This window comes from Betta splendens, chromosome 1 (assembly GCF_900634795.4).
Source record: "Betta splendens chromosome 1, fBetSpl5.4, whole genome shotgun sequence".
Taxonomy (NCBI): Eukaryota; Metazoa; Chordata; class Actinopteri; order Anabantiformes; family Osphronemidae; genus Betta; species Betta splendens.
The window spans coordinates 7032833-7057960 of NC_040881.3; the positions used below are offsets into that span (position 1 = coordinate 7032833).

The 25128-nt window shown below is 45.7% G+C and overlaps 1 protein-coding gene and 1 long non-coding RNA gene across 2 annotated transcripts; both read right to left on the minus strand.

The window, feature by feature from the left end:
- Positions 1-9045: 9045 nt before the first annotated feature.
- Positions 9046-10554, minus strand: LOC129604262 (uncharacterized). The gene is made up of 2 exons (XR_008695003.1): positions 9547-10554; positions 9046-9432 (listed from the first exon to the last, which is right to left on the minus strand). It is a non-coding gene; the product is annotated as an uncharacterized LOC129604262 (long non-coding RNA).
- A 4944-nt stretch (positions 10555-15498) lies between these two features.
- On the minus strand, positions 15499-24971 carry aimp1a (aminoacyl tRNA synthetase complex interacting multifunctional protein 1a). The gene is made up of 7 exons (XM_029164293.3): positions 24812-24971; positions 22140-22270; positions 21436-21549; positions 20008-20175; positions 18162-18370; positions 17095-17263; positions 15499-15793 (listed from the first exon to the last, which is right to left on the minus strand). Coding segments are annotated over exons 1-7 (960 nt in total). The 5' UTR covers positions 24814-24971; the 3' UTR covers positions 15499-15626.
- Positions 24972-25128: the final 157 nt, after the last annotated feature.

Genomic DNA, 25128 nt, shown 5'->3' on the forward strand with positions numbered 1-25128 from the left:
TTGACTTGTAGAATGTAGTAAATGAGATAAATGCAGAAGAAGGTACAACTTAATCCAAGTGTTTAGTAATTATTCAGGATCAGGAATAAATCATAGGTCAAAACTCTCAGCTCTCACACCGTTATTGACCATATCGATGGTACAGAATCGTGTGCAGCAGAAAATGTGGAGCTGCTCTGCTTCTGCGCAGCCTGCTTCATGTTCATTATCATTTGTATTTATTGTTTGAGGAACTTAACTCGTCATTGACTTTGAAGCTTTTTTTTCAGGTTCTTGTAAAGTCAGTCTGAAGCAGATGTTGGGTTCTTGCAACCGTACCTCATTTTCTTGACTGCAATCTCATTTTTTCATAACGAGCGTTGTGCGTTAACTCTCCAGACTTACTGTCAGTACACATTTACGTTACAGCACGTTAGGTAAATCTTTTTATCTTCAACATATGGTGTTGTAAAGACTCTTTATAGGATATAAAATATAATGTGGCTTTTGAAAATTCTGCAGGAGATAAAACCTTATTTGTTTTCTTCTCTGTGAGTTGAAGTATAAAATGTGCCTCTTCGGTTTGTCTTGCGTCATTTCACTTTACTGGAAATCTCTGGGAGTGGCCATTTATGTAAATGTGTTTAGCAGATGTTGAATATTTTCATTTAATAAAAGGTATGAAAAAATTACACATTCTCCAAAAGGTATACTCATTTACAACATCACCGTTTCCTGTTTTCCCCATTTGTCTTTTTCTCACGAAACTAGAACTAAACCAAGAGCTATTCCGCTGAATTCTGATATTTCATTACTATTTTCAATTGAAGGTGCCGAGAGACGTCATAAATCATTTTCTCACATTCCTTCAAAATAAAGAGTAGAACATGAAATAATTATTCAGCACCAACTGCTCTGCACTTTGCATGGCTGCGTTTTCAATCCAGCAAGTGTCCAGTGGCTTTTTCTTTTTTCACATATGCTCTTGATTGAAAGTAATGACTCTGCCCTACCTTTGTTTGGATAGGGTTTCGGTTTGTTGAAATATTGAATGCCTTTTTATCTCCACGGACACTAGAAAGGATACGTTGACGGTGACTGGAGCCTTCGGGTCTCCATGGAAAGAAGAGGCAGATACAGAAAGCAAACACTTCTCTCCGGCTGCAGCCCACCCACGGACTCTGCCGTCTGCACCAGAAACCTGCTAATGAGAGAGTGACTGTCACTGGCCCCGCTTTTCCAGCGTGTGTCAGCAGAAAGCACAAATGAAGGCGTTCGCGCAGGCCGCTTTGAGGCTGCCAGCTAAATAAATATGCTAAACGATTCAGTGGAAGGCTTTTATTTTGTGCCCGCGTTGGCACAGGGTAGGTCATAAATGTAATTTCAGTTTGTACGGCTCATATCATTCACTGTGGCAGAGAGGGGAACCCAAAAAACGCACAGAAGCGGTCTACATGAATAAGAAGAGCATCAACAGTATGAATTTATATACGGTCAGACAAACAGTTGCACTAAGGGACAACAACTAAACTATAAAAATGCAGGGGCCAGTTTGATGAATTATGTCAGTTGCCATCACTAAACACCTCATCTCTCTCAATAAACCATCAAATGAGCAGTCGCCGCCTCCTAAAACCTTCAGTCATGCCGTAATTTGACGCCTCTCTGCCTATAAAAACATTTGGACGTCCACTGTCCTTGTTCAGCTGTGATGTTTCCCACAACCAGAGTGTTGCTTATTAAGTAAAGTCCTGCTGGGAACAATGGCTGCAAGATGATTTAGTTCAGGCCACGGAGATGTGACGCTAGCATCATCAGTGCCACAGTTGGCTTCTCTGTTAAACTTCAAATATGGAAAAATCTATTTGTTTTTCTAAATTTAATTATATTGCGGTTTACATGATGTTTAATAAAAGAAAAAAAAAACTTCCTGAGCAAAGCCAGATTAATTTAACAGGGAAAGTTCTCTGACATATTGAAAAACTTGACCGCAGAAGACGTGGTTGAGAGTTGGCAAATCCCAGCTGTCACACAAACGCTTGGTCCTTCTCAGCTTTTTCTTCCTGTGGGAAAACATTTCATACAGTGTCACGAAGCGACTCAATGAAAACACTGGTAAACAGTGTATTGATGAGTCTGATTGACAGGTATTCAATGTATTCCACTAATCACAATTAAAATGACAGAAAAGCACATTAAAATATTGTTTCTGTAAGACTCTTTATCTATTTATTGTATTGTTTAAAAATGTTTTCTGTAAAATAACAACTATTTATATTTATCAAATAATGTAGATGAGTATAAAAGTAATTGGAAAAATGCAGAAATGATAAAAATTCAAACCAATTAATAACTGGTTTCTGTAGACTTAAATATTATTAAATAAAACCTCAGAACAAATGCAGAAATCATTTAATAAAACTCGTCTCTGCAAAAACAATAAAAGGGATTGATTCCAGTCCTGATGATGGATCGTGACCCACGTTGTGGTTCTGTGAGTATTAAGGGCTGTTTGTGGATCTCTGAAGGCGAAGCTAGAACCGATGCGCCCCGTTGGCTCCTTATCTTCTCCATCTGAAGCAGCAGCCTGCTCGGATCGATGCCGTGATTAGAACTGGCAGCCGTTAGGTTTTATCATTACAGCAACGTTCAGCGTTATTACTTTCCATGGCCTCTGTTCGCAGCACATGGTCCAAGGAAAGAAGCGTTTTTACATCAGAGGTTATTGGAATGGATGACACGTCTCTGCCAGCTCTGAGTCACTGGACTCCTGCCTGGAGCGTTCAGTCAGGTCTCAGCATCTCTGCCCCACTCTTATTAAACGCTTGCAGCAGCACTTAATGGAAATACAATAGTTGATGAACAGCAGCGCCGAGATACGATACCATCGCATGGAGACAGTGTTTATATGTTAAAATCCACCACACGTTCCCTCATTCTTCTGTATTGACAGCGTCACAGTGTCTTTCCTTCCATCGAGTCTCTGAAGCGCGTTGTTTTGCCGAGCTTCACGCAGCGACGGCCGCGGTTCACAGGCGTCGCCTCCACCGGTGGCTGTTTGGGGAAACATGGTGGATCCCGGCCAACGTCTGGGGAGAAAGAAGGGCTTCCTGTCACTGGCAGGTTGAGATGCAGCGCGAGGGGAACGCCAGACGACATTCCAAACCTCGAGCATTTCCCCTTTTATTCCATGTATTTGTATATAGTGATTTATGTTTTCATGCGTGTGAGATTAGTTCATTCAGATCGAATGGACTCTCTTTTTATATATAACAGGCGGGGAGACATCAGATGATGGTCCAAAATAAGGGAACGCGGCCAGGTAGGGTTGTCCAAACTTCTCCTCTGAGCTCATGAACACGTTATGAATCTGTCCTGCGAGGCCTCACATCTGCATAACAGCCTGCATATATTGGCGGGCGACATACCGGATATAAACGTATACGTATTTACTTATGATTTAAGGACCTGACCTCAGGTTTCACAACAGCCTCCGCTGGCTTGTTCTTCTTCTGTAACACCTGTGTGCGTGGGCCCGTCACAGCCCCTCCATCATGAAAACAAAGCCATTTACACCTGCCCGGGGCCGATCTCCAACACGCTCTGGGGGTCACGACTCTTTTCTCACTTTCTCAATCGTGGAACATCTGTTCCGGCTTCCCCGGAGCGCCGCTTTTGCCAGAATACGGGGTGTTCAAAGTTATGAGAACCCCAGAGGGAGCCGCTGGTTTGTTGGTACACACGTTGATTTTCCCTGCAGGAAACAGCACGCGGCCCGGAGCCAAGCGGAACGAAGGAAAGGCCACCCTGAACACGGAGGGAAAACAGGTCTGTTTAATTTAGGTGCAACTAAGCGAACGTAAGAATGTTCTGATTAGCCTGAAACCTGCTGTTACTTAGTAATCACGTTTAAATTTTACGCCAGACTTGTGTTTATATGTGACCAATTGGGGTTTCTGTTGGATTTTGCAGCAAAGCGCGGCAGACGTTTAGGAGCTGACAAGCTCGTACGCGGTCACGCTGGGGTCACTTCCTCGCGTCCTAAACTCCAGGCACGCGATACGTTTGATATTCTCAAATGAATGATATAGAATTTGTTATGTGATTCGTAGCGGTGCAGCTTCCAAGCTTAAATGTTTTCAAGAACGTACAAGACCAAAACGCACAACATGGGATGAGATCAACGTGTGGAGGAGCTGATTCGCCTGCGAGAGGACGTGACTGGGGGTTGGAAGGTGAGCACAGGCTGCTAAAACGCAGGGACCAGTTTGGATCAACTGAAGCGCTCGGCGCTTCAACAACCAAGGGCTTTGTAATGTAGCATGCGAACACGTTTAGTGTCAGATTCCCCCCACGGCTTTGAGCAGCACTCACTGATCTCCAGGACCTGGACTGGTTTCAAACACACTGATCTCCAGTACCTGGACTGGTTTCAAACACACTCATGTCCAGTACCTGGACTGGTTTCTGGCAGGCTGATTTCCAGTACCTGGACTGGTTTCTGGCTGACTGACCCCCAGTACCTGGACTGGTTTCTGGCAGACTGATCTCCAGTACCTGGACTGGTTTCAAACACACTCATGTCCAGTACCTGGACTGGTTTCTGGCAGGCTGATTTCCAGTACCTGGACTGGTTTCTGGCTGACTGACCCCCAGTACCTGGACTGGTTTCTGGCAGACTGATCTCCAGTACCTGGACTGGTTTCAAACACACTCATGTCCAGTACCTGGACTGGTTTCTGGCAGGCTGATTTCCAGTACCTGGACTGGTTTCTGGCTGACTGACCCCCAGTACCTGGACTGGTTTCTGGCAGACTGATCTCCAGTACCTGGACTGGTTTCAAACACACTGATGTCCAGTACCTGGACTGGTTTCTGGCAGACTGATCTCCAGTACCTGGACTGGTTTCAAACACACTGATGTCCAGTACCTGGACTGGTTTCAAACACACTGATGTCCAGTACCTGGACTGGTTTCTGGCAGGCTGATTTCCAGTACCTGGACTGGTTTCTGGCTGACTGATCTCCAGTACCTGGACTGGTTTCAAACACACTGATGTCCAGTACCTGGACTGGTTTCTGGTAGGCTGATTTCCAGTACCTGGACTGGTTTCTGGCTGACTGACCCCCAGTACCTGGACTGGTTTCTGGCAGACTGATCTCCAGTACCTGGACTGGTTTCAAACACACTGATGTCCAGTACCTGGACTGGTTTCTGGCAGACTGATCTCCAGTACCTGGACTGGAGTTGTGACGCGGCTGAGGTTGAATCAGGCGTGTACCCGTGTGGTGGAGTCCTGCTTGTTGGTGTCGACCTCCTTCCATCGCTCCTCAGCGTGTGTTCCTCATCACTGGGCCACAGCGTTGCCAGATTCTCACGTCCTACATTTTGGACAGGCTGCAGGTCAAAGCTTTACCTTCACACCCGTCACCTGTAACAAAGTCGCACAGCTCAGTGTGTCTCCACCTTTAACCTCCAGCTTTAAACACATTCTACCTGCAGTGTCTCAAACCCCATAGACATGTTCCTTCGGGGACGAGGGGTCTGAGCTCCTCCAACCTGACCCTGGGTTGATTCTGGACGTTGGGAGTGATTGGGGTTTTGGTTTGGGGGCAGGAGCTGCAGTCGCTGTGGCGTTGGCGTTGGCGTGTGTGGTTCTGGCGTGTGTGGCAGCGTTTTCGGCCGCGCCGGCCGTCATCCTGTGAACCCTCAGTAGATGCTTCGCGTTTAACCCGCGCCCCGCGTTGGGCCCTTGCACTCGCCACAGTCAAAGCAGGAGATCCATTTGTCAAACGGCCAAACCTGATACCGGGCGTCATTGTGCGCCTTTCAACAGCCCCGAACGGTGACACTGCCCCTCCCACTCCCAGGGGAGCAGCTGGAGCCCCCACCCCGTCCCCATCTCACCGTCATCCCTCATGTGTAAAAGGAGGCTTTGTCACAGCGTCTCACTTTGACAGTTTAACTTGATAGTCGCCATTGAGTGTTTGTGGGTGGCAAAGGCTACGATTTCCTCTGGCGAGATAATAAACTCCAACAACCATGGGAAGCTTCCCATGGTGGATGCGGATCCTCTCCCCATTAGCCCGTGCGTCTGTGCTTGATCTCCGGCTTCACTGTCCATCTGTCTTTCTGTTTTTCCAAACCTGTGGCGATCAGTCTTTGGTCCCCGCCGTGGTGAGCATGCGGGAATGTTCCAGCCAACGGGCTCTGCAGGCAATCAAGGCGAGACGAACACATGCAGAGATGCAAAGTCATCATACCTGTTTTTATTTAGCCCATCCCACGCCGTGGCCTTTGCTCAACGCCGTCTTGACCCTGCGCTCCACGAGCTTTCAGTGCTAAAAGCGTCCCTCGGGGTCTTTTCTGTTGAACTAATTGGACGAGGCAGATGAGAACAATGGTGAATGTTAGCGAAATTGTTTTTGAGTCGACTCCTTCCTCTGCAGTTGGTCCAGCGGCTCAAGGCTGCACTAGATTTACAGACGGGTGGTTTGGACTGGGACAGGTTGCTTGTTTCCCCTTCTCCCCCATTCTTCATTAAAGAAGCCCGACATCATCATGTAACGTCATGTACCACACAACAACATTAATAATAATGACACTCAGTGCCACCCGGGTGTGAACGAAATACACTAACTGGAAGCTGTGGTTTGTAAAGTCTGGAAAAATGCACAAAACAAAGCAAGATATAACGCAACCCAACGAATAAAACGGGGTGAACGTCTTTTAGTGGTAGCTGCAGGTGAGTAGCTCGACTCTGCTTCTTTTTATCTGCTGATCTAACAGTGATTGAGACTCAAAGTCCAGACAGAAGCAGGAACCATGTGCACGCTGACCGTCAGGACCGTCCACATCATAGTGATCCCTCACAAACCATATGTGTGCCCTCCCTTCACTCCCCACGTTCAGTCATCCTGTCTCTCTCTCTCTCTCTCTCTCTCTCCCCCCTGAGGGCGATCCTCTTCCAGGCTCCACTCTCAGCAGCTTCCCAGCGGGGACCGGCGCATGAATGAGCGACCTGGAAATCTCACTGTTTCACATGACGGCCGAACGGAAGTGGAGCTGCGGGCCGGGCCCATTATGCTCTCAGAGGTTCATTCACAAAAAAAAAAGGGAGGGAGGGAGGGGAGCAGGGAGGACAGGGGTATGGCCCCACCCAGCCCCCCCCCCCCCCCCCCCCACGCCAGGGGCTCCATTGCTGTGACATCATGTCTCTGTCACAGAGCAGACGGCATTGTTGTCTGTGACAGGCTGTAACGTCCCGCTCCCTCGCCCCCCCCCCCCCCCCCCCCCCCCCCCCCTCTCGCCCCCTCCCTTTCTGTTGTGTTTCGAGGGACAACAAAGAGACGCCAGAGCGAGGGCTGGAGACGTCCTTCCCCCCCGCTCCCTGCACACACTGGACCTCTGGCTGCACCCGCAGCTTTGCGTTAGCTTCTAATTTCCTGCGGCACAAATGCCCCCGTGCGTCCGGCCACCGTTCCCCCCTCGCTTAAACTTAAAAGGTGACGGCGCGCGCTTCTCGATTAACTGCTGCCGCCCAGAGCGGAGCCGATAGGAGTTGAGGTCCTGTGGAAAAGCTGAGGTCCCATTGGGTTTTTGTTTCGGCCAATAGGGTTCCAGCGCTGAAGGTGATACGGGGCGAAGATTGATGCCCTGCTCATGGGACCGCACCGCAGGCCCCGTGGTGCGTTTAGGGTCCTGTGTGTTTCATCGCTCCTCTCTGTGAGCTTTGTGGTCCTTCGTTCTGTCGTACGGTCTCACCGCGTTGGAGCCGCTCGTCGCCTGTCGCGCCTGGATGCTAACGTACAGGCTTGAGTTCAGGCTTCAGTTAGAGCGAGACATGCTTTTTTCTTGGAAAAACTGAGAGATGCTAAGTGGGCTGATTATGACTCTTGAGATTCTATGGGCCATTTAGTTTCCTTTTGAAATCGAACTTTTCAGCTTCACAATAAATCCGTGTAGAGGTTTCACTGACACCCTGTGGTACGGCACCAGGAATAACACCATTTGTCTGCACGTCCTGATGTGGGAATGATGCTGTCTTTGGCAGGAGAGCCGGTCCAGGATCCACGGAGACTAAATACGACCTGCTGGACGTATGTGGAGCTCCGCTGGGTCATTAGAAACACTTCATACGTGACATTCTCAGATTAACACTTATCCACAGGCAAAGACTAATGAGACCAGAAATCCTCTGCATGATTTAGTCCTTCTTTGACAAATATTCTTACATTATTAATAGTCTTTGGTGTTTTGGTCTAGTGACAGAACACTTGCATAACATCTCTGAATGACTGCTCTATTTTCCTTTGGCTCAGTAGATCTGACAAACTTGGTTAGTCTGGACTCACATGCTGTAATTCTATACAGTGCATGTTTACAGATATCTGTTTCACATCGTCTTGATAAAGGCCCATAGGGGAATAAAAGTCAACCTTCATAATTCCTGAACTCCTGCTGAGCGCAGTTACTTCTCGTCAGTGAGCAGCGAATGCCTTGGCTCTTGTTGCTGCCCTGACGAATCACAGTGCGACCGACAGGATGCGTGGAGGCTGCATTCGTCACGATTGGTTCTTCTTATAACCGTTAGCTGTTATGATCACATTTTAGTCTTTACTCACCTGGATGACATTAAATCTATGATATATTGAACGTTCGTGTATTTCCTCTAATTGGGGTCAACGTATTAGCATAATTCACTTCACATATTAAACTGAAACCCAACAAGCACTGGATTCCACTGGAGAGGAAGAAACCTCCACCAGAGCCAGGACCAGGACCAGGACCAGGACCAGGACCAGGACCAGGACCAGGACCAGGACCACCAGCTCCAAACAGTTGAGTTTAAATTGTAATGAAGCACATTCCACTGCCACATACAACAATGACCTGATTATATTATATATCAGTTCTCTATTCAGAGAAAATGAAAATATGAATTACTATGGCTGAATAGTTTTTAAATTCAAAGGGATATAATGTACATCTCCACCAGGCCCGTTGCTCTGGCGGTAGCCTGCCTCTGCGAGTGATTCACAGGGGGAATTTCACTTGAAGACTGGTTGTTTTCAAAAAGCCTTTATAATAATTTAAAAGGTGGAGCCTAATCAAAACCATTTAGTCTCTTTTTGTGTACACTTTTTTCTCCATGCTGAACAATACAAAAACAATGGCTCAGTTGTGGGTGATTCAAAGCCTGTGCGGCTGAAGAAGCAGCTGCGTCGCGTCGCTGTGATTCAGTCGTCGCGTCACCGCGCGTCCTCAGGTGAAACGGGCAGCGCCGAGCGACTTCAAGCCGTGACCTCGTTGACCTTCGACCTCGGGCCGCGAGCGACTCCCGAGACCGACACTCACCCGCCTCTAATTATTATATCAGGTCTCCTGGCTTTTGTTTTGAGGCTTTGAAAAATGTTGTTTTGTGTTTGTTGGGGAAATTATGGGTGTCCCGTCTGCAAAGACAGAGAGAGAGAGAGAGAGAGAGAGAGAGAGAGAAAATTACCTGGGCTAGAAAATAGAGCGACCACAATGCTTTCACAATGCGTTTTCCTTTGCCTTTCTCTTACCAAAACCTCATGGTGCAACTTGACTCCCCCTCTATTTTAACTGCGTATTTATCCAAGTGTCTCCATGGGACCGGCTGATGTGATCCTTTAGTGGACGGCTTTTCACTGCTCTACAATGAGAGAGAAGCAGGATTCTCTGTGCAGCCAGCAACAGTTACACACGTATATGAAAACCGGAGGAGTGGTGACAGAAGACAAATGTACTCACTAGTCTGTGAAAAAGACACAAGTCAGTTTAAAACAAAACCAAGTGATTAGTAACGTTGTAATAAATGGTTCTGAAGGCGTGTTTTACATTTTACCGGTTCAGCACATTGGACAGCTCAGGTCTCAGGGCCCAGTTTGACTCCACAGATGATCTCGGACATTTGTTCACACCCACACGGACTAAAATAAATAGAATACTGGGTTTAAGAGGTACAGATGCAGCCATTGCACCATGAGTCACAAAAGCTAAAAATGATTTTAAAGACAAAGCTTCGCCGACGCATGTACTGTGTTCATGGACGAGGAGCGGTTCGCTGTCTTCATCATTAGGTGGAGCCTGAGACGGTGCTGAGCTCCATCTGTCGCTGCCCTTTCTTGTTTACCCGTGTAACATAATCCGAGGCTCCTGAGTGATAAGATCGGTGGAAGGGATGACTTTATGCCCCTACGTGGCGCTGAGGATATCTCTCAATCAACCACTGGATGATAAGGCAGACGTGACTGACAGGGTTGAGCTGAGGGTCACAGTCCTAGAAGAGAGGAGGACTTCCCACACTTACTCAGCTCCATGTCCGATCAGGTCGCAGTCACTCAATTACTGCCGTGTAAACACAGCGAACCACTGGCCGGTGGAATTAATGCAGCTACCATGAAACCTGCACGCTGCCATCTCAACTCAGCAGTCGTGGTGAAATGATGAAATGGTGATGAGCTCATTCTTTCACTGGGCTGCTTCATCAGATCTGTGAGGCAGCGTCACGGTATGTGTGCGTTTCCACTCAGGGGTGTCATCAGAGGCACACACACACGCACACGCACACACACACGCACACACACACGCGCGCGCACGCACGCACGCACACACACACACACACACACACACACACACACACACACGCGCGCACGCACGCACACACACACACACACACACACACACACACACACACACACACACACACACACACACACGCACACACACTGGTGAGTCAGCGCAGAGCTCAGGTGTGTTTTCAGGGTTCAGCCCTTTGTCTGACTCGTGGGAGACGCTGCCGTCCTCACACTCAGTGTTTCCACATTTTCCACTGTCTGTGTGATTAAGAGTTTCTATGAACAGTCAAATAGTCCCAAATACTTCAGCAGAGCTTGTTTATATTAGTCACACACATCACTAATACTTAAAATGACATGACCTGCTACACATCTGTACAGATGACTGATTCATTCATGTTAACTAATTAATCATACAGTACATGTGCCAATCATTTAAAAACCTATTAATCATTCATGTGCATCTACTGTAGAACACACTGTGACCCGTAAGCCTGGTCTCGGCCGAGTTTAAAGCTAGATTGTGTGCATATGTGGTTATTTAGTCACTTAGTGTCAGGATCCAAACCCCTGCATCAGCACTTCCCCTTCTGTCCATGAAAGAGGGGATTTCCCCAGAATGCTAAGAGCAAGTAAACCAAATCAACAAGCATTAGATCAGGGAAATTATATCCAATGTGGCAACTGTAGTAAGGACTGTGGGCACCATTAATGCCTGTCTTGGTTGTTTATACCTAAAACAGCTGTTCTGCTGAGTGCAGGATATGTTATTCAAGACAAAGCTGGATTACATGGTGCCTTTTGCTAATATCACAATATCACTTGTCTGCATAGGGTAATTGCCTGCCTGCATGTACACTCCGTCTGCTTTCATGCGACTTGGACTTCCAGAGGTAAGTCGATCTCATCCTCTGAATAATAATACATTACAAGACAACCACCGCAGCCAAACAACAGCTCCTTGTCTATCTCGCACTTTGCAAATCAAATAGTTGTGCTCGCTGATTCGCGAGGTATAAAGTTACCCTCGCGCTGCGCGTCTGCCTGCCACGGGCCCGTCACCGTAACCGGTGGCCCACACACCAGTCACGAGGTTCTGAGTCGGCCCGAATGGGCACCGAGCCATGCACCGCGGCAGGCAGAAGGGCCCCGATGTGCTCAAAATGCTCCCATTCACGTTCGCCGTCCTTGTTCTCTTGGGTTTCACCTGCGGACGCGGGGGACAGTGATGTCCTTGTCTGATTCTAATTATGGCCCTCACCCGTAAAGATTCCCTCTGGGAACTTCCCCGCTCTCCCCCGTCCGCGGGGGCCGAGACGCACACTCACGCTGACTCACCAAGCGTCAGCGAGGATTAAGACGCCCGCCGCATGTCGTCACGGAGCGTCTCCTCCGACCCGCGGACCATCCAGCGGTCCCCACTCGGATCCACGATCGGCGCTGACAGACGGGGGCCTCAGCAGACGCGTGGGTCCCACCGATTCATCGGTTGAGACAAATGAGGCTGTAAAAGCCGAGGGTGCAGCTGGAAACACGCGTGTCAGCAGCCTTTGCACCGGTCCAGTGAGCAGACAGCCGCACCGCATCCCTATTTACTCTGCTCCCTTTAAAGCCTTTCATCACTTAGCGCCTTGATAAGAAACGGATGCCTCGACGTACCAGCCCGGCGTGGATCAGTATCACCAATAGATCAGATAAGCACAAACAAAGCATTTTGCTCAGAAGGATAATTATACAGTCATACAATACTTCCTCTTCCTCTGCATCCTCTTACGCGAAGGATTCTGCATGAGCACTTTCCTTCTGCCACTTCAAATTGGCTTAAATGTCAACAGAGGAAACAAAGGCGACCCGCGGCACCAGAGGTCGGCTCCTCCACAGACGCACAAAGAGCCGTACGGCGGTGGGGCTCTGCCCTCCTGTGGTCGGCTCAGCAACCTGAGCACACGGACCTCTAGGGCCGTGGCTGCGTGGCGTTCAGGGTCCTGCTGTGCGTGCGGACGTATGGGAACTGTGCTTTTTCTGAAGCGACTCACAAAGTGTGCGCTGAAAAAAGAACGACGGTGTTTCCAGTGTGAACCCTGTGCATAAAACGCCACATGTCCAACCTTCAGGTCTGCATGAAAGCGTGTACAGTGACTAAAAATAGACCGGCGTGTGTGTTTCCTCAGAGGTTTTTACGATACGACCTCAAGCTCCAGACGAACCCGCTCTCACATCAAGATGAGGTTTTACACCTGAGTGTTGTTTTAATGTGTCACATTTTTGGGTGGCAGCCGTGCTCTCATACCATGTGATTGTGATGTATCGTGTTCTGCTTCGCCATTAACATCTCACTGTGGCTTTTGCTATTTTTATAGAGTCCCTAGTACGAGTTTCCTGCTTTAAGTTGGACCTGTCACATCACATAACAGCGGCCGAGGCGAGGCTACAGCTGTTTCCTTTGAACGGACGCGCCGCATGCGTCTGTGCAGCTCTCGAGGAATTCGTCCAGTGATTTATTATTGCTGCCCGATGAGTTCAAGGGACACGAGGGAAAGGTCACAGATGTGAGGACCGTGAGCAGGAGCCCGTTGGACTGACCCACAGTACGAGCCGGGCTCATCTGGATCCCACTTCGCGCAGACACGCTGCAGAACTGTTGACTCCTGTTCCATCGAGGCTGCAAAGGGTCCGACATCACCCGCGTCATGGCTGATGGATCCCCTGCAGTTGAAAGAGAAGCTTGGGTAATTTTGATCACTGCGAACACTGGCGAAGCATGAAACCACACACAGAGGAGCCTGCGAGAGCTGCTCTTTCAACTGCAGCCAACATGTTTGCACGGAGGTTTGTCTTTTTCCAGCTAAACGACGTTTTGCCCATGTTGGAACAAAGCGGGTGATTATATTAATTTGTGGCTGGTATGTTTATCTGTGAGCTGATTCAAATTTTAACCGGTCACATTCACCAAACTTTACATTAGGGGTGTGGAAGGTGTCTGTCACGGGTAGAAAACACACAATAAATCATCAGAGACACAACTGTGGCGAGAAGGATTTAACAAGGTCAAAGAACCACCTACCACACTTTTAACTTTTGTTATTTACTTCATCAACGATACCCAAATGAAGCTGGTGTTGCCCCAACGCTTCAAGTCAACGTGCTTGTGGGGGGATTTTATTGTTACACAACAAACTGAGCAGTCAGTCAACAGCTAGTTTATCATTCTGGGATGTAACGTCGGGACAAAGGTTGTTTGAAGACAATAGCTCATTTATCAATTTGACAACAGGCCTGAAAAAATCCAGGGGGCCTCGAAGAATTCGAAAACCGCGACGTCTTTATTCCCACAAAATCACGTCTGACAGAACTGAAGCGCGAATGGCAGCGTCCGGTTCTGACCCGTGGCTTCAGCCCAGACTGTGGCGTCGCTCCATGAAAACCTGCCGTGGTTGAGCTTCGGCGCCTCACGGGAGATGAACCTCCTCCTCGTGGCTCCTGTTGATCATGAGGCTCCGACCGTTGTGACACTGTTGAGACAAAGCCTGAAGCCAGCGTTTAGATGAAACTAATATTTAATTAGCATGTTGCTCCTGGTTACCAACAGACCAAATCTTGTCTGCAGATGCTCCATCACATCAAAGGAGTTTTGGGGATTTTTCCAGAATTCTTTTCCTCCGTCTTCTCTCCACATTCAGTTGTGGCTGATGGTGCTCGTTTTCACCTCTAACGTCAGCTAGAACTGCTTTTCCGTTGCTCAGGTCGAGTTGGGGACAGTGATAAGTGATGCGTTAATACCATGAAACAACATGACAGCAACACCTCCTGCTGTTTTTTCAATGTTATCTGTTGGTGGAGCACAGGAAACAGAGCAATAGCTGCAGTTGCCAGACGGGAGTGTTGTTTTAACAATACAGTTAAGAAGTGGAATTGCCAGCAAATGGATTCATCTCAGCTTTAATAAAAATGTAATTATGACAAATATTTAACAGTTGCAGCTGAAAATTCAATTAGAGATGATGTGCTTGGCAAACGTCTGAGTCAAAATATCTTGGCACGAGCCGTCTCTCATGTTGCAGCACCGCCTGTAGTCACAGCAAAGCCGGAGCTCAGCTACAGTATTGAGTGGTGCTGCAGTGACGACCACATCCCCGGTACCCGACGGACGGAGTCTGAGGCGCCATCGGCACAACTGGACCAACCTCAGGCCGAACAACTGGACGTCACGGAGCTACGTTCCGCTGAACAGCTTCCACTTCTGCATCCAAACTCCGCTGATTTTAAAATTGTTTCACCCTTAAACAACACAGAGACAAAACACATCTAGAAAATTGTGCAATTGCGCGTGAATGCAAAAAAAACAAAAAACAAAAACAGGACGAACAGTAAACACAAGTTCTGCGCAACGGGAAGCACCGACCCGTGACAGATGTTTTTGCTGAGTGAACGGCCGTAATTACTGTTGATGTAACATTAGAGGCTCTGGCGAGCAGCTCTCCGTCTGATTTCCTTGTGTAGTCTGATACTTCCAGAGGTGGGTAGACGATAAAACAAAGCGCGGCGCTGGCACCGGACAGCCAGGGCCGGGATAATGACAGTGGCCCAGGAGAACCCGCGCCCGGGCCCAGCGGGCCCGAGCTTTGACAGCCGGTTCTGTTCGTGCTGGGCTTTGTAGTTTAACGTCCCCGTTTCATCTCCTGCTCATTAAAACGCTCAAGACGGGATGAAGTGGAGGCAGCGATGCTCACACAAATCCACGGCAGAATCCATAGGTTGAAAATCAAAAGGACAATCAAGCTACAAGGCTTCACCAGCCGAGACGGCGCTAACTGGCATTTAGAGCGTAAACACGCTGATTACCTCCACTTCCACGCTGATGACCAAGTCTGTTTTTGAGACCAAAGAAGAACAGATTGTCACAGCACATACTTCAACCATATTATCAAATTCCTTTATTGAACCGTCTTCAAAGCTTTTATCACGATCTATTTCCCAACACCATCACAGTCATCGCTGATGATAATTGCCGAGTAAACACGGAGCTATTTCGACCGGCTCTGCTTTTATTTGATTCCACTGTTGCTCATGGTTTGGGCTTTGCACATTCCCTTGCCGGCGACTTCAAAAGCAGCTCCCTTGTAGGTTGCGACACACTGGGCGTCCGTGCGTAGGTCCGGCTGAACCTGCTCCCACACCTTCTTCTTGGGGTTCAGCTCTTTGTCTGGTTCACCTGCAATCAGACACCAGACTGGTGTGTGAGGGACCCGATTACACATCATCAACGTGTCCTACTCAAACGCTGTTTTAAGATTCGAAAGATACAACAGGTTGATAGATGACTTTCATCATTAAACTAGTACATTGTGACCTGACCAACAATTATATTTACAATTTAGGCCAATTTTATTTTATTTCCCCCACATGAAACCAAATTTTCTATCATGTTCAATTACAGCATCAGACTCTTAAAAGCACCATTTGTTTCATTAGTTGTAATTCAAAACATCTAAACTGAACTTAACTCAGCTAAATAAAAAATACCCAGCAGGGAAAGTAATCAAGGGAGATTCTCGTTTCACGAAGCCTTTGTTTCCGACGTTGCTTTGCATTTGCGAAAATTCATAGTCGGTGTTGGCTGGCTTCCGTCTGGGGTCGGGGTATGAGGATATAAATGTGTTTCATATCCCGAGGCTACAATTTCTGTTGGTTTACGACCCAAGAGTGGCAACAATCAGTTTTGATCAGAAGCGTGAAAGAGGGTTTGATGAGCAACTTGTGCACATTCTTAAGTTCAAGCAGAAGTGCTGGGGCCCATTAGTTGGGGTAATTGGGCAATTACAAACATGTACTGTGCTCATACCAGCAGGGGATTGGCTGTGATTGAACCTGGGGGAGGGGCTTTGGTTTTGGAGACAGCGGGACAATAAAGAAAAACGTCCACAACATCTTATTTTCTAATATTTTCACCCCAAAACTGACAATTTGTGCATTTATAAACCGACTTCTTGCATAAAACGGTCCTTGAGTCAAACAGCCTGGAGCTGTGTACTATGGGATGAAAGCCTTGGCTGATCATGGACCACACACACCTTCATTGCAGACTCCTTTTTAACCAGAAATTAAAAGGTTAAAGAGAAATCCAAAATTGTTTTTTGGTAAAGAAAAAAAAACAAGACTTTACCAAAATGAACTTTGGTGCTTTCTCTTAATTTCAGGCCACATTCGTTAGAGACCAGATCGCCGCATTGAGAATCTAGACTTTCACTTGGTCTAATAATCATGTTAGCGTTCATGTCACGGCTGAACAACCCATCAGGTGTCTATAAATAATATAAGCTACATTCCTATGGACTGTGTTGATTAGTTTGTCACAGGCCATTTAGCCAACACCACACACGACTTCTGCTAATATGAGGTCTGAAAACAATAACATGAGGAAGTGAGATTGTGACTGCTTTGTTGCTGTTGGCAGTGGGTTCCTTTATTTCCTAACTACAGCGGCAGCTCGTACTGTGACAATAACCACGATACCTGGAAATCCCTGGAAAGTAACTCTGTCCCCTGGCACGGCTCCACTCGGAGGATCGAGGATTTCAACCTTGTCTGGCGAGCTGGCACACATCACCATGGCCTGGGACACTACTCCTCTCATCTTGGCTGGCTTCAGGTTACACAGCAGCACTGCCATGCGGTTCTGCATCTGCATGGGAAACAGAGGATTAAATACATTGTTACAGCCCACATGCCTTAAACAATAGGGAATAAAAACAAATTATACCTAATTTTCTTGAGTGGAAAAAACACCTTCAAAGATGTGGTCTACTTGGGTTCAGGACAGAGAATGTAGTCATGTAACGTGTAATATAAACCAGATTGTCAATTATAATTTCTTAATTTAAAATTACTGTATCCAGGGGCTTATGGTTTGTTTGCCTCATTTCATAAACCAGAGAGAGCAAACAGGAAAAGTTTTGAGCCTGGAGATCTCTGTGGCTTACCAACATTTAAAAAGACGACCAGATGCAGTTCTGCCAAAAACTGGGAAGAAGATACATCCAGCTTTTCACGAGATGATGGATGCCAGATCTCACTAAATAATCACCTTCTTCTTTGAAGGACACAAATGCAGAATAAATCTAAATGGACTGATTTGGCCTTGACAGAGGAGCAGTGCTAGTTAATTTTTCATCTCTAGGCACTTTTGGTAGGCTGGGCATGTTTTGTAACAGTATTTACAAACTAGACTGTCAGACTTGGGCAATATTTCATGTGCACTGGATACACATCCTAACATTTATTTTATGATTAGTCTGTCTCAGACTTCCATTTCTGAATCAGACCTTTACTTTATCCACATTCAGTTAAACACCTCTGCGATGTCACTACTGCTTGATTGATAGAAAACAGAAAACACCTCATAAACAAGAAAATGAATGAAAAGGACTTTGATATTGGTGTATTGCTGCTGCCGTCACTTCAGCCACAGCCAGTAACAGTATCACAGCATCAGTGAGACTGTGCTATAAAATGAGGGGCCGTGAGATATTTAGTGACCCTTTTTGATGCTAAAACATCTGCTATTATGTTAAAAACTGTACCTGTTCCAGAGGTATGTGCTTGACCAGACCGCTGACCACCGTCCTGGGTGAAGCCTCCCCCACGTCGACCTGTTCCACGTAGAGACTGTCTGCATCGGGATGCTTCTCGGCTGTGACTATACGTCCGACGCGCAGGTCCAAGCGAGACACGTCCACCTTGGCATCGTCCTGGTTGGGAGCTGCCTGCTTCTTCTCAGCCTTCTCCCCTCCTGGCATCGAAGAGCAGATTAATAGTGGTTAATTTGACTTGGTTTACGATGATGAATGCTGGAGGTGGCTGCTGGGCTGGATCATACAGTAGCTGTCTGTCATGCGTCAGGGAAACATCTGCTGATTGGACGCATCTGTCACAGCGCTTTCACAAGTCAATGTGCGCAATATTATAGGAAATGTTTCTGAAAGCTTAAGAATATGTCGGCCAGCTGCCATGTTTTCAAGGGATGTAAAAAAAAAACTAATTATAGTTGAAACAATGCTGGGCATCTGTCTGGAATCGGATTTAATTTCCTCCCCTAAATAAAAACAAAGCCCACCAATGACAGGCCTCAGTGTTGAGAGGGTTTCATGTGATTCACAAGTAAATAAATAATTAAGAAAGGAGAATTACTTTTCCACTCTTACCAGAAGTACAGGCTACACTAAATGACAATACCAATACCCATGTTTGGCTAAAGGTGAATGCCACATGATCCAGTGACAAAAGGAGAATAACAGATGCTTCCTCCCTTGGAGACAAACTACCTTTCACTGACTCGTGATTTGCTTCCACACATTCATACCGGTGGACTGTGCTGATCAAATGGTGGCGGGGTCTTTAATCATTCATGGAACCCGCACCAGCTCTGACGAATATGAATTCCAACCCGGCCTTTGATATGATATTCACCGCCCCCCTGGGGAACCTCTGCTCTGCCGTGACCACGGTGAAATCGCCAGGTCCGCGCTAAGGTTACACGTGAGTGTGTCGACTAACAAGTGATGACTGTTTGGATGAGGTGAGAACAGGGCTACATTAAACTTACACAGGGTTTAGCTCGTACAACAGCTTCAAGTGGAGGAAGAAACTATCATTAATTGCTCTCTAACATCTGGATGTAAGAAATGCCAGACACACCGACGCAGCTGTCAGGGTCTTAGGGTTTGTTGCTTCCTCTCTTGAAATTATAACCCCATAAATACATCCAGCACTGATTATTTGATTTCAGCAAAGGGATTATATATCGGAGTGACTCAGGACTAATTAATTAAAATTCTGTGGTTTCCTGTTCTGTGTTCTGAATTCATCATAAAATGCAAAACTGTTTAACTCGTTAGATTTGCTGCATTGAAACGCTTTGATGTGACGACACATCAGAGCGAGCGGACGCGTCCACTAAGTTTTATGCCATTGTAGTGACAACGTACAAAGAAGCAGCCGCACCAATGCAACTTGTAAATCTACATACTGTAGGCTCGAATGCTGAATCCTGAACCTCATCTTGGACCCATTACCAGCCAGACACTGCTGCCTTATATCCGCTATCACCTGCCATTGGGAATCCAAATGGAAACAGAAGAGGAGTTCAAACGACTTGTGAAGCGTGAGTGCTGAAACAAAAACGGAATCTTGAACAAATGAATGCTGATATTGATGAAATCCTTCAGCAGTGCAACGCGAGTGGCTGCTTATACAGCTTTAACATGGTGCTGATAGCAAACTGAACGTGAAACACATGACATTAATGTTTTGAAATTACATGTTTAAACAGGTTTAAGTGAACCTTAACCTGCTGTTTTTGGATGTGGAAAACTTCAAAGGGTGGATTATGAAACCACGTGGAGCGTTATGACTTCCTCCAGCTGTTACCTTTTTTCTCTGGCTTCTTCTTTTTGCTCTCATCTTTGGGAGCGGGGCTCTGAACAGCAGCAGCAGCAGAGGGGGAGGACGACGGTGCCGGATCAGAGCCTTTGGGAGGCGAGGGCTTCAAACTGCACTCGACACTGGCTGCAGCTGATGGCGTGCTGACCTCTCGCACTGAATGGAAAACAAACGCAAAATGTTGAGCTTTCTCTAGGATCGGTCTGCACACACGTGTTCCCGAACGTCTCCAGAACGAAAGGACAGACAAAAACACAGAGTGTTTACATTAAAAGCACACAGGGTGCCCTGCTTCCTCGTTCACAGAGCATCAACATGCTACCATGCCATGAGAAAGAGGAAGCTTTATTTACACACCCAGTGGGAGGACGGCTTCTCTTGATGCAAACAGTTTGGATGGGAAAATGACAGTGTGTCCAAATTGATGGAAACAGGGAAATGGAGCCATAAAGCAGGCAACACTGTGCTACAATAACTCTCCTGACAAAACACAACCCGTCATTTACGGCGCCTGACGTTTGAGCGCCTACAAATCCCAGTGCCTGCGTCTGACAAACATTGGTCTGTAGGCACCGCACCACCACCATAATGCTTTTAATTACCTTAATTCTACCTTCCAGCACCACTTTAACTTGGGATTACGACAATAACCTCTTAAACTCTTGACACCGCTCCATAGTTTCTCTGATTGTTTTAAAAAGATCTAAAGAAATAATAGTCCACACTCTAAAAGCACTGAACTATTCAACCCTCAATTTCCATATTGACATAGGTAGATTTATGCTTGTGTCATGTTCATCATAAAGCGAGACGGGACTCTTTAAATAAGACTAGAGTTCTTAATGAGTGTGGTCCTGCTATGCTCTACAAAGCTTACACCCTGATCTTAAAACCTTTGGATAGTACACGTCCAGCAACTCCACAGTGCCTTCATTGAGCTATTTTATGCTTCCCTGCATTCACTGAAAAACAAAGCACAATAAAAAGGTCCTCCTGCTTCAAAAACATCTTGGATACGTTATTTAAATGTTGTTAAATGTCTTATTTTTTGGGGAAACCGCAAAATGTGTGCTGATGAGCTGAGCTGAATGTCGGTGCCCGTCAGATGCACAATAGCTGACAGACACGATGTCCCCATCACTCTGGTGGGTTTTTGAAGCACTATACTTGGTTATAATAAAAACAATACACCACAAACAAAAGTTCTGATTATAATGTAGTGAGGCGAGAAGGCACAAGATGTTATCATCGATAGTGCAAACTAAACAATGTGATGAGGAACAATTGACTTCAAATGTTAGACACACACATGCTTATAAGTAGATAAAAAGGATAAGAACACGAAGGTCTTTGAAGAAGACAAACAAATATCTCATCTGAGACGGGAACTTTTGCAGGAACCCAAACCCCGCTCACCTCCCCTCTTCGTCTCTTTTTCCAGCAGCTGTTTTTTCAGTTCCTCGATGTCATTCTTCAGTTTGGCATTCTCCACCATCAGTTTCTTCTCTTCTCTGACACTGGCCTGGACGACTGCGAAAGGGCAAATTCCTGTTACCGCTCAGTGCAGGAGTTAGATTTCAACTCCCCACAGGAACCCGCTTAGTTAATGTACCGTCTAAATTACCTCGAGCATTGGAATTAATATTATGCATCTTTTCTGGTAAAATGAGTTTGAAGCATTTTTACTTTATTTGAAATACAATAATAACGTTCAGACTAACAGATTTGGTTAATTTGAACCTTGCTGCATTAATTAAACATAAGCATGCTTCACTATTTTATGCTCCCTTAGGGTAATTTGTGAATAAGAGCGGCTTCGTAAGGTTGCTGCAGGAATAGTTCTTTAAAACCTCTGTCTAGACAAAAGGAAGATTTTGCTGTATGTAAATTAACCTATGGCACCTACCGTAAATGGCACTTTTACAATGTGCCTCTCAGTTACATGGTATGCATGTAAACCTTCACTACCTCAGAGCTCAGCGTACGAGCTGCAACACTTCCCACGTCACAGCCACCTCACTTTAGCGCTCATAGAACTTCAGGAGCGTAAATATGCTTAGTATCTGTGTTTGTGTCTTTGCGTAGACACTGAGCTCATTCGGTGGTGCGCTCTCTCTTACTGGCTTTCTCCTTCAGCAGCTGGACTTGCTGTTTGAGGTACTCTATGATCTGGTCGGCCTCAGCTGCTCGCTGCTCCAGCCTTAACAGAGGGTTGAGACTTGACATCTTGATCAAAGCGCGGGCCAGCAGCCTGAAAGACATAAACAACACATCATGGTCACAACGCTATATGAAACAAGTGGATTTAGAGCCTGAAGCATATACTTGAAGGAAAAAAAAGGCTTTATGAAATTCAATACATGCCAGGGATTTATATGTGGAATTGTTTTCTTTTTGGCATAGTAAAACATTTTATAGGTTAAACTGTTACTTGCTTTTAAATTAAAACAGCAAAAAAGGAATTGGGAGCTGAACATCTACAAAAGATACAGGTCTGGAGTTAGAAGGTTTGCATTTCAGTACAACTCCACCACAAAGTGACCACAGAGTAGAGTCAGCTTCTTCCTGACAGTCTCAACAAAATTTCAACATAGTAATTTCAACAAAAGCTGTATGTGTTGCTTTATACTCTTCAAGTTGCTCCCCTTTTTTATGTAATATTCAAACATATGAGTGTGGCAGCATTCCCACAGCCTCATCAGAAAAAGTGTTTGCTCTCAGATCAGCACCAGAGTATTACGGATGCCAAATTCTTCTGCGTGAACAATCGCATTCTGATATGTTTTCCATTATACGCAGTCCCGGCCTCTGAATGTTTGAAACCACGTGTTAACGAGGTTTTCATGACTTTTATATTTTGGCTGGTTCCCAAAGAGACTATATTTGACCTCTGTCCACAAGGCACGTAGAAAAGCATTCAATATGTGGGGATTGTCATTTCACGACAATAAATCCACAAAATTTCATATGAAATTGACTAAGTTTGAAAGTGTGTGGCAGCATTTCTGTTCCAAGTTAACTTTTGATGAGTTAAATGATTCCTCACCATAGTTGTCTGTGACAGTAACAACAAGTGTATCATCACGTTACCCAGTAAACCCATCCATACATCCACTTCACACTAAAGATGAACTTTATTGGGCATTCCATTCATCTGCCACTGGATGAACAACAGTTTAGGTTTGGGGTAATATGTCTTTATGATATTAAGCTCAGCAAATTGCTTCTTAAAGAAAGAGGAAAAGAAGGATTTCACAGGCCAAGGCATAGAGAAGAAAACTTCTTACACATATTATAGGGAGGCGCTGGAAAACAACAGCTGGCCAAAGATGAAAACAAAATGTTGGGGGATGAGGAAATTAAAAACACAAAAGAGCTGGAGTTGATAAAATCAAGGATCAAAGCATTGTTTTTTGAAAAACTGAACTGATTGAAACAGGACCAGTGGTGGAGTAATAACAAGAGCCACAAAAAGGCTGATCTCATTTGGATAACCTCTCAAAATAGGCCCTGGGCTAAAGTATGATCTACAGCATAAAGGCATTAAAAGGTAATTTCAGACAGAAAGAGTCAAATGTGTAAACATTGCAACAGTGACATTGACAACAGTGGCCTTTCACACCCTTAACCAGCTTAATGGCATTTCTGGACTGAACTATTTCTGATTTATCTAAGCTCTTATCTGGTTCGGTGCTCTATAGAAAAAGCAGGTGGTCCAAAGGCATCTGACTGCTACTTGTCCAACAATCTCCTAAATATAGACATGGCTGCTTTTCTTAGTCACTCAGACAGTTGTGAACAGGCCATGCTTCGGCTTGGTGTCTACATCCATTCAGGAATTATGTCAGAGAATAAACTGCAGGGCTTGTCCATCTGTGAATCTGCTAGATTTAACCACCAGCTTTCCCCCGTATGGTGGTGCTGTATGCTCAGACAGGCCCACCAGGATACAATTGCTTCGTTGCCACAGTAGAAATATTCTGTCACAGGATACTTGCTACCTGTCAGCCAGCCACACCATTAGAAAGAAACAAAAGGCGTGTAGAATGTCAGCACCACCTGAAGGCATCACATGGACGTACACATTTTCATTTAATTGAAATAAATGATTAACCACTATTACCAGTTGTAGTTATAGGTCCCTAAGGTGCCTGGATCTTACACATCAAAGAAACCAAAAAGATGATTTTGCAGCAAATTTGCTGTTTTTTCTTTTATATGTAAATACATTAATTCCAACAACTGGGGTACAAAAAATGAAAGGGCAAACAGATATTGTTAAACCCCTATGATTATTGCAGAATTTCCATTTGTCTTTCATACAAGAACAATTTTCACACTAAACAGTTTAAAAAATGTTCTTTTTAGAATATTGTGCTTTAATAACTCCATTATTATTATGTTTACCATATAACCACCCTAAAAACGTTTTGGCTTTTCGTATTACCTTCATAAATGATTTTGTTATTTAATGTAATTTTTAACAACTTTATGACGCAACTGAATTATTAGTCCATCCTATCACAGTTAAATTACATTTCAATTGTGTTAATCACTAAATCAGAAGTAGCTTTATAAAGTGGAGAATGTCTTGATTCAAAACAACTTAACCGGTTCACTGATATTAGCTAGTTTAGCAACTACACTAGAACAAAATAACACTTCACACCAACCACCGTGTAGCTAGCAGTGCTAACGTAGACTATTCCCTGTGCGTTTCTGGCAGCTTACAGTTCGACTACAGCAGTGATTAGTTCGAGAAGAAAGATAAAAGAGAGAAGTTGATTCTTACATGAAGCAGCAACCCCAACACGCTTCAGGCACACGGGGCTTAACAGCTGCTATGCTAAGATCGGCTAGCCTTGGCTGACATTCAGGCGGCTAGCAGTTAGCCCGGAACCGGTGAATTCAGGCCCCTGTGGATAGATCTTTATAATATCTGGATGCTACGCAGACATGTATATCTACTAGCCATATATTGTATGATCTGGATCAGCCACTCTTCTCTTAGGACGCATGATCAACTGCCTGTATGTAATAACTACAGTAAAAGCAAGGCGTCAAAAAACAAAGAAGAAATTCGACAGCATTTGTATTGACAATACATAC

Excerpts from the sequence above, each read along its gene's own strand:
- aimp1a (XM_029164293.3), bottom strand. Across the intron at positions 21,550-22,139 it reads GCTGCTGAAGGAGAAAGCCA|TCGTCCAGGCCAGTGTCAGA; the intron begins GTAAGAGAGAGC and ends GCCCTTTCGCAG. Across the intron at positions 18,371-20,007 it reads GAAGAAGCCAGAGAAAAAAG|GAGGGGAGAAGGCTGAGAAG; the intron begins GTAACAGCTGGA and ends CTTCGATGCCAG.